Raw genomic sequence first — 10,061 nt, forward strand, 5'->3', positions numbered from 1 at the left:
AGGACTATCTGTAGGTAAGGAGATGCATCCATGCAGGATTCAATCTATCCTTCTTCTTCAATCACTAAATAAGGATTGCAAATCAACCCTGAAGCTGCAAGATCTCAACTACTCTGTGAAAACTACAACTGATGACCCAGACTGACCCCCAAATAGAAATAACGTGGTTCTCAAAGGCTATCTACTTTTCATGGAGCAGATTCCCACCCCCTACCACAAACATACTTCCGTGTCTGGGCGAAGAGACCGCAGGTAACTCTTCAGATCTCCTCGCGTCATGAGTTCCATGATGACCAGGGTGGGTTGACCTTGAGAGACAACTCCAAGAAGCCGAACCTGTCAAAAGAAATAGGCAAATTAGATACTTTGGAGGAGAAGGACAGGCAGAGCCTGGTGAGGGAGTCAAGAGAGGAATCAGCCTAAAGTCGTTACGTTCCCACAAGCGTTCTAAGTCCCATCCTTCTTAAATTCTATTAACTTTTATCTAGTGCCAATTTAGTGCTGACCGTTGACTGACTAGATTCTTATGTATAGGCGTGAGCAATCAAATGTGTGATCCTGATTGTTGAATGCAGGATGCTGCAATGGTTGTAAGTGTGAAAAATGGTCCTAAGACACTTTTCTCAGTGCTGTTGTAAATTCGAACGGTCACTAAATGAACTGTTGTTAAGTTGAGGACTGCCTGCAATTGGCATTGGAATTTCTGTTGCTAAGTGAGGTGGCCATCAAGTCCAGTGGCCAGATGGCAATCACACGACTGTGCTGGGACTTTGAGGACTGGTCCTCAGTACCAAACAGTCACTGAAAAGATGGTTGGTAAGTGATGACTACTTGTGATTTACTCGTAAGTCTGGGAAGGTGGGAAGATGTCAGAAATCAACAAAGCTTTGCGCAGTTCGGTCACTTACAACGTGATGGCAGTTGAACTCCTTCATCACCGAAGCTTCGTTCAGAAACTCGATCCGCTCTCTCATGCTTGCCGATTCGTTGACCGTCTTGATGGCCACCCTGGTTTCTGGCTCGTCTTTTACAACCCCCTTGGCTACTCCCTCGTAGACCATGCCGAAGGAGCCTTGCCCGAGTTCCCGACACATCGTAATCTTTTCTCTGGGCACTTCCCATTCATCTGGCACATAGACTGCAAAATCACAAAGAATGGAAATTTTATGGTGTATGAGTAGGGGAGAGAAGGGGAGCTCACCAAATCTGTAGATGACACCAAGCTGGGGAGAAACAGGCAACATATTAGAAGATAAAAGTGTTCTAAGCAACCGGAAGGATCTGGATAGACTTGAACACTGGGCCATATCCCCCAAAATGCAGTTCAGTGGTTGGAACATAAGGTCCTACACTTAGATAGGGTCCAAAAGCACAGGTATAGAATAGGTGGCACCTGGCTCAAGAGTAGTAACTATGAGAGGGATCCAGGCATCCTAATGGACGACCACTTAAGTATGAGCCAAAAAAGCCAATGCAGTCCTGGGTTGCATCAACAGAGAGGCAGCATCAAGATAATGTGAAGTTATAATACCATTTTATAATTTACTGGTAAGATCATACTCCAATTTTGGTTGCCACAATACAAAAAAGATGTTTCCTGCTCAAGCAGAGGGGTTGGACTAAAAGACCTCTAAGGTCCCTTCCAACGTTGTTATTGCATACTGATATGAAAGCCACAGTTCAAGTTGACAGCCTTATCAACAGGGAAGTTTCCTTTCCCGGAATAATATAACTATAAAAGGCCAGTGTTTACATTCTTCCAATTTATACTCTTCCAATGTTTACATTCAAACACAAATGCTTTGAAACCATTGTGTGGTTCCATCCTGCTGTAAACCTGCCCCTAAGTTGTAAGGTTAGGAACGGATGAAATCCAAGAATATAAAGTGACTGTGTTGACATGTTACACTGAACTGTGTTTGTTTAGTCACAACTTAGCAAAGCAACCCACAATAGCTGCATTTACACAACATGCTGAGCAAACCCAAACCAATCATGTACAGGGTAGTCTTCAAATTACGACCACAATTGAGCCTAAAATGTCTGTTGCTCAGCAAAACATTTGTTAANGGAGGAGGAGGAGGAGGAGGAGGAGGAGGAGGAGGAAAGATGGAAAGGAGGGCCAAGGGAGCAGCGGGAGGAGGAGAAGAGGAGGTGATGAAGAGGAGGAGGAGAAGATTATTTCATCTTGAGCAATGTTTTCCTTCTCTTCTGGAAAACTCTATTCACCCAGTTCCAAGACTTTGCTTCTGAAGAGCGTCAAAAGCTAACTTACCATCCGAAGCGCTGAAATATTCCGGATTCACAGAAGCGTACAGCACTCCATTTCCAAGCCTGTCACTGTTCCTGTTAAAATATAAACGGTTACTTCTTCACGTTGATACCCATCTCCCCCCAAAAAAGGACAGAATCTTCACACTGTTTTGGGCCTCTCACCTGATGGCTCTGTTCTGGGACTTGCTGTTAAAACACCCACACACACACACTCCACTAATTACTTTTAGCATGCCACACGGAGGTGCAAGGAATCCGATGTGTAGCTTCCTACGTCTTATGCAAGGGTAGATCCCTTAAATTTGCATTTTCAGGTGATATTTATTTCCCAAAATTGGTATCTGGGGTGGCAAAAATGTAGCTTTTCACACGGGCCTCTGTGAGAACAACTGAAGTCCCTTTTTTTCCTTTCCCTCGTTCTCCAAAGTTTGAATCTGGGTTGTAGATACTTTTGGGGGGGACCTGTCATAACTTCAAACGGTCGCTAAGCGATCAGTCATAAGTCAAAGTTTACCTGTAACTACTCCCCATCCAGAAGCTTTGAAAGAAATCTTCAACACATAGTAGAAAAAACTGACTTGGGAGAAAGTGACCACTTTTTGGAAAATTGTATTCCATCTCAGTGAAGGAAGGATGAATGATACAAGATCAGGAGTAGGACAACTTGCCACAGCCAACTTGTTGCGAGAAAACTAACTACAGGACAACTCGCTGTGGGACAACTCAACAATTCAATTTAATTATTTAAGATAATTTTAAAAATATTTTAATCGTTGTCATTCACATTTCACTTGTCCCTCCTTTTGCATTCCTTCTTTGATGATTCTATTCCACCATTTCTTCAATGTTGTTATTGTAAATATTGTCCCGAAGCGAGTGAGCCGGTGTGAGTTGTCCTAGACCAAGGGTAGGCAACTTTGGCTCTTTTATGACTCGTGGACTTCAACTCCCAGAATTCCTGAGCCAGCATGGCTCAGCATGGAAACCTCTCCCTTTCCCCTCAGCATGGCTGGCTCAGGAATTCTGGGAGTTGAAGTCCACGAGTCATAAAAGAGCCAAGGTTACCTACCCTTGATTTAAACTCATCAAATCATGATCTAGATCAGAGGTGGGGAACCTTGGCTCTTTTATTACTTATGGACTTCAACTCCCAGAATTCCTGAGCCAGCATGGCTCAGCTTGGAAACCTCTCCCTTTCCCCTCAGCATGGCTGGCTCAGGAATTCTGGGAGTTGAAGTCCACGAGTCATAAAAGAGCCGAGGTTGCCTACCCCTGTCCTAGACCCAATTCAAGATACCCTGAAACCTGCCCTTGTTCCTTGTGTTTATGCCATGTAATGAAACAAAGAAAGGTTGGAAAGAAGTCTGCAAGTTGTTAAAACGAGGGGGAGGAAGGATAGGAAGAAAGTGCAGATACTTTGGGAATCCTTGATATTGCCTATAATGTTTGTCAGAATTATTTATTTCATTTCCTGGGATTTCCTTGGAGAGACATGGAGAGAGAGAGAGATTATATAACCCATAAAGTGTTTCGTAAGAATTCCTTTTCTCAGCGATCCCAAACACCAAATCGAGGTCAGGTTAAAAGCAGCTCCTGTTGGGTCTTTGGGCTGTAATAAACCTTGCATTGCAAGGGGCCCGATCCACCCGCCCATCTGCCATTCTCACCTCTTCTTGTTGCAGACGTAAAGCATGATCAGCAGCCCACCGATGATCAGCAGGACTGCAATGGGGAGCACAATGATCAGATGCAGGAAGTTTCCATAGTCTGCTGCTGCAACAAAGAATAGCCAGCATTTAAAAGCATGCACCAACACAAACACTTACACTTGCAACCACTGCAGCATCCCCACGGTCACGGGATCGAAATTTGGGCTCTTGGCAACTGGCATGGATATGATGACGGTTGCTGCATCTTGGGGTCACGCGATGGCCATCTGGGACCTTCCCAGCTGGCTTCCGACAAGGACAATCAATAGGGGAAGCCAGACTCGCTTAACAACCATGTGATTCGCTTAACAGCAGCAGTGTTCTGCTTAACAACAGTGGCAAAAAAGGTTGCCAAACTGGGTGTGACTCATGTAACAAACTACCATACATCTACATATATTATTCTAAGCAATTCTGACCGGATTATCAAGCCCGCGCTCCAAAGAGTCCCATTAAAAGAGCTGATATCTAATAAATATATGAAATAATAGGGGTGGGATTATAGAAAATAGAATAATAGGGTTGGAAGGAAACTTGAAGGTCTTTTAGTCCAACCCCCTAACTCAAGCAGGAGACCCTATACAATTTCAGACAAATCACTTTCTAATCTTTTCTTAAAAACCTCCAGTGGTGGAGCATCCACGACTTCTGGAGGCAAGCTGTTCCACTGGTTAATTGTCCTCATTGTTAGGAAGTTTCTCCTTAGTTCTAGGTTGCTTCTCTCCTTGGTTAGTTTCCATCCGTTGCTTCGTGTCTTGCCTTCAGATGTTTTGGAAAATAGGTTGGCTCCCTCTTCTTTGCACCCCTCAAATATTGGAAGACGGCTATCATCTCACCCCAAGACCTTCTCTTTATTAGACTAAACCAGGGGTGGGCAACCTTGGCTCTTTTATGACTCGTGGACTTCAACTCCCAGAATTCCTGAGCCAGCTTGAAGTTGAAGTCCACGAGTCATAAAAGAGCCAAGGTTGCCTACCCCTGGACTAGACATACTCAGTTCATCCTATTTAATTAAGATCACTTCTCCTAAATCTGTTTTTCTCTTCCAGAGTACCCAAAAAAGCTTACGTTTAGGTTGGACGTAGAACGAGATTGACTCCGTCCAGGATCCGTTTCCAGCTAGCGAAGTGGCCTGCACTCTAACCGTGTAATTCCCCGGGTTCAAGTGTGTCAGCTTGGCTCCACCAAGTTTCTTATATTCTTGCCTGGAAACGCATTCCCGTTTTTCCTGCAAAGTTGGGTGAAAATGGGGAAGAGAAATGGCTCAATTATTTCTTTATTCATCTATCTTTTGCAAGACAAGACAATAATAAAGGACTTAAGGTTTCTCTGGAATCTTCTCCAACTACTGTGGCAGATGGTTTTCCTTTCTCCTTCACGTGTTTCAATCTCAAATTTATTTATTACCGCCTTGAATCCCCCTGCAAACAAATAAATGAGTAACAGAAGCATTACACAAGAGGAAACACATTAAAGTACAGGTAGTCCTCAACTTACCACCATAATTGAGCCCAACATTTATGTTGCTAAGTGAGAAATTTGTTAAGCGAGATTTGCCCCATTTTACAACTTTTCTTGCCACATTTGTTAAGTGAATCACTGCAGTTGTTAAATTAGTAACACGGTTGTGAAGTGAATCTGGTTTCCCCATAGACTTTGCTTGTCAGAAGGTTGCAAAAGGGGATCACATGACTCCGGGACACTGCGACCGTCATAAATATGAATCAGTTGCCAAGCATCCAAATGTAAATCATGTGATCCTGGGGATGCTGCAATGGTCATAAGTGTGGAAAATGACCATAAGTCACTTTTTTCAGTGGCGTTGTAACTTCGAATGGTCAACTGTTGTAAGTTGAGGACTACCTGTATAACAGAGTCTTCATTTGTTGTTTTTCCTTCTCAAATGCACAAAACCTGAGCAATCTTGTAAAAAGTTTTGCAGGGAAATATATGTGTTATGCTCTCTCACAATACAGAAAACTTGCTAAAAGCTACACCCAATCCTTCATGAGGTTATCCAGTTTGATTTAAACAGATGTCCAAAGAACAAAAGGGAACATTGTACAAATGCTCTTCTTAAGATTTAGTTTTGACAGTGAAAAAAGAAAAACCTGATTTTCTGCTTGCTTTGTTTTCCTGAAATGGCACAGTTCCATCAAGTGACTTCACCAAAAGCTCAGGAAACAGCCGTACCAAATCAGAAAACGATTCGTTCCCCAATGCGGGTCTCTCTCTGCGTGGTAGAATTACAATGCCCATCATCCCTGGCCTGGTTGCGGAGTGCCTGAAATTTGGTCACGTGATGGTGGGGGACCCCACTGTGGGAATTTTGAATCGGGTTTCAAGCACCCTCCAGGTAGGTCTGTTGGAGCATCATCAGTGCTGGTAAGGAGTGGGGTTTGTTTTCAATTTGTATGAATTTATATTGTTGTTGTGCCTTTTCATGTCAGTACTGGTGGCAGTAGTCTTGGAGGTTGCAAATGAGCATAGATTAACACTAAGATTAACATCAGACCAACAATCAAGAAGTGAACAATGCCCCAATCAAGAAACTGCAAAACAAGCTGACAGTAAACAGCCCAACCAAAGAACCTCCAAACCTGATAGGGCAGGCCACTAGAATAGAAACGGAGAATCCCACTCCTTACTAGCGCTGATGATGTTACCTAGTTGGGTAATGAAACGTCTGCACAAAAACAACCAACCTCAGAAAGCACCAAGGACCCCTCATTTCAACCCTGAGTAAACGAATATTCTCTCTTATCAGTTGTTGGGTTCCAAAATAGCACTAAACCAAGACTGAATAAATCTTAGTGGCCTAATAAATCTTAGTGGCCTGATTGGTATATAATGTGATGTCTTAACAAATGACTTCACACGCAAAGGAAAGCCAGTCTCCCCCCACCCCAACATTTAGGCCTTGGTCCAGCATTTCATTAATTTTGGTAACTTTCAGGGGTATAGACTTCAAGTCCCACAATTCTCACTGACAGCCATAATGGCTGTGAAATTCTGAGATCTGAAGCCCTGGAATTTACAAATGTTGAGAAACATTGCCTTAATCATAATGGGGACTCAGAGTAATGCAATTAGATGACAGACCATCATACTTTTAAAAACCCAGCATAGCATGATAATCACCAGGAAGAGCTCGTTAACGGCACTTTATTCTGCAAATGGTCACAACCAGCCAATAACCCTCCTTCTAGCTCAATCTTTCCAGCGTCTTTTCTTGAAACGTGAGCCGTTTGCTGTGTTGTGTTCACAACCTTTGTTGCAAGACCCATCTCTGGGTTAAGATCTTATCCAGATATCTGATATTACATTGCTTGGGGCAATATTCTCTGTAAAGATTCCGTGCCTGGCTGTGATATAAGCATTCAGGATGTTTGAACCTGTGGACTTTAATTCGTGGTTTAGAAATGTAACCAAATGTAGGCAGTCCTTGACGTATGACCACAACTGGGAGCCAAATTTCCGTTGTTAAGCAAAGCAGTTGTTCAGGGAGCCGTGCCTTATTTTGTGACCTCTTTTGCTGTGGTTGCTAAATGATGCACTCAGTTAAGTGAACCACCTGCCTTCCCGCATTGACTTTGCGTGTTGGAAGTCAGCTGGGAAGCTCATGAATGGTGATGATATAACCCCCCAGGACACGACAACCCTCGTAAATACAGGCCGGTTGCCAAGCCCCCAAATGTTGATCACATGACCAAGGGGAGGCTGCAACGGTTGTTAAGTGTGAGTGACTGTTTGTCACTTTGAACAGTCGCTAAATGATTGATTGTAAGTCGAGGACTACTGTAAACACCAACAAAGTCATCGATCTTCTTACCTCTCCATTTTGTCCATATTTGATTTCATACATCAAAACCAACCCATTGGGGTTACCCGGCTCGGGCCATTTCAGGAATATGGTGTTTTCTTCCTTCCCTTCCCAGGTTACACTTCCTGGAATGTTATCAGCCCCTTCTGTGGAAAGCGAGTGCAAAAGAGGACTCATTTATTTGTATCCTACCTGTATTATAACCAACAACCCAAGATAGTGACCATATCCATCTCCCTCGCCCCTATTTTCCCCATAACAACAACCTGGTGGGGTGGGGTGGGCGGAGAGAGACTGACTGGCCCAAGATCACCCAGCTGGCTTTTATGACTAAGGTGGGACTTGAACTCACTGTCTCCTGATTTGTAGCCCGGAGCTTTAACCACTAGACCAGGGGTAGGCAACCTTGGCTCTTTTATGACTCGTGGACTTCAACTCCCAGAATTCCTGAGCCAGCCATGGCTCAGCTTGGAAACCTCCCCCTTTCCCCTCAGCATGGCTGGCTCAGGAATTCTGGGAGTTGAAGTCCACCAGTCATAAAAGAGCCAAGGTTGCCTACCCCTGCACTAGACCAAGCTAGCTATTTGATTGAACTCAGAACCAGAGCTGTAATCTAAGATGGCATAGCTTTGAACCAATTTGACCCGGAAGTTATATATTTGCCCAAAAGAGGAAGTTTTTTTAAAAAAAAACAGAACTTTTAGGCAGCGTACGGCAATAAAAAGGAAGAAATGAAAGAGTGTAAACTGAAGTAAAATAAGAGAATAAAATAAACAATGAAAAGGTACAGAACGAGAATATATCAATATGATAGCCATTATCATATACCATGACATCAAGGTGTTTCAAGGAACCATACAGTAGCTCTCAGCGCTTAGCTCTTCAGCTGTTTACTGAAGCCCTTAATTCTCCTAATCCTACCTATGCAATCTGCAATCAGAGGGTTGCATGCTACAATCCTTTCAAAAGTTACTGACAAAGTGAAATGTTTAATGTGACGGGAGAAGGAAAACGATTAAATTCCAGTGGAGTGTTCTTACCAATAATATTAAATTTGATGAAATAACATGCTGAATGTATCCTAGCCCCGCCCCCTACAAGATGTCAATCAACAGAAAGCTTGGCTTAAATGACATTGCAGCCCTCTCCTTCATCTACCCTACTTCTAGGATCAAACTAAGAGGGAGTTTATGTGCCGGATTGGACCATGATGCTTTCTTAAGCTACACACGCACTAAATAAAAGGCGGGAGACTGTACCTGCAGGCATCGTCCGGGCGAAGAAAAAATTTGAAGCGCTACAGCCCAGGCGTGCTGCTTCGTGATTGCAACTGTGGATGTCAATCCGATAAAGGGTGAAAGGCAGGAGCTGGGAGATGAGGGTCCGTTCCTTGCCCTCCACTTTCGCTTCGTAGAAGGGAAACTCCATCTCACCCTCCTCCACGTCGGTCCCGTTGCTCAAGTGTTCTGGAGCGGTCCCAGTCCTGTTCTTACCGGCAAACGTTGTGTTTGCAACTCGGAACAAATCCCTCCTCTTCCGATCAGGTCTGGACCAACAACAACAACAAAACCCTTTTAACAACCAGGCTTTAATCTCTCCAGCACTCACATCTTCACTCCAAGGCAGAAGGAAGGAGGGAGGGAGGGAGGGAGGGAGGGAGGGAGGGAGGGAGGAAGGAAGGAAGGAAGGAAGGAAGGAAGGAAGGGGCAAAGGAAACTGTGCTTAAGTGTCACAGAAAGGGTTAAATTCAGCAGACAAGCATCCCGATGCTCAAACTCACCTTCAAGGGCTCATCACCCCACTCATAGCTGGGGAGGTCTTTGCCAAATCCTTATAGACCCTTTTATTCTCATCATGGCATGTAAGAATTACAACCAGTAAAGCAGAAGGACTTTATTCCAAGAAATCAATGCCATCAATCTGAACCCCATTCGCTTGCGGAAGGCATGCTGGCAAGCGCCCGCCCCCCCCCCCGCACCCCAACTCACCTGGGCAAAAAGATGGCGTTGTGGAGGAAATTCTCAAAGACCTTCCGGTATTCCGCTTCCTCCTTTTCGGCCTGCTTCTCTGCTTCAGTCTTTGGGCATTTACAGCAAGGTCCTTTCTCACCGCCAGACCCCTCAGGCTTGGTGGGTTCCGTGGCTTCTTCCATATCTATGGTCCCATCCGCATATCTCCGAATCGGGACTTTATCTTGGAAGGCAAAAGAGAGGAGGAGGAGGAGGAGGAGGAGGAGGAGGAGGAGGAGGAGGAGG

At 44.3% G+C, this 10,061-nt stretch overlaps 1 protein-coding gene across 1 annotated transcript in view; it reads right to left on the reverse strand.

The window, feature by feature from the left end:
• IGF1R (insulin like growth factor 1 receptor) overlaps nucleotides 1-10,061 on the reverse strand; it is a 127,206-nt gene that overhangs the window by 12,688 nt on the left and 104,457 nt on the right. The window contains exons 10-17 of the mRNA XM_015819480.1: nucleotides 9,795-9,999; nucleotides 9,066-9,352; nucleotides 7,816-7,952; nucleotides 5,052-5,211; nucleotides 3,942-4,047; nucleotides 2,276-2,346; nucleotides 909-1,138; nucleotides 226-336 (exon numbers count right to left, since the gene is read on the reverse strand). Of these exons, the coding sequence (XP_015674966.1) occupies nucleotides 226-336; nucleotides 909-1,138; nucleotides 2,276-2,346; nucleotides 3,942-4,047; nucleotides 5,052-5,211; nucleotides 7,816-7,952; nucleotides 9,066-9,352; nucleotides 9,795-9,999 (1,307 nt within the window). The remainder of the gene's footprint in view (nucleotides 1-225; nucleotides 337-908; nucleotides 1,139-2,275; nucleotides 2,347-3,941; nucleotides 4,048-5,051; nucleotides 5,212-7,815; nucleotides 7,953-9,065; nucleotides 9,353-9,794; nucleotides 10,000-10,061) is intronic.

The sequence above is a fragment of the Protobothrops mucrosquamatus genome, unplaced genomic scaffold, assembly GCF_001527695.2.
Source record: "Protobothrops mucrosquamatus isolate PMUCROS unplaced genomic scaffold, P.Mucros_1.0 scaffold932, whole genome shotgun sequence".
Taxonomy (NCBI): domain Eukaryota; kingdom Metazoa; phylum Chordata; class Lepidosauria; order Squamata; family Viperidae; genus Protobothrops; species Protobothrops mucrosquamatus.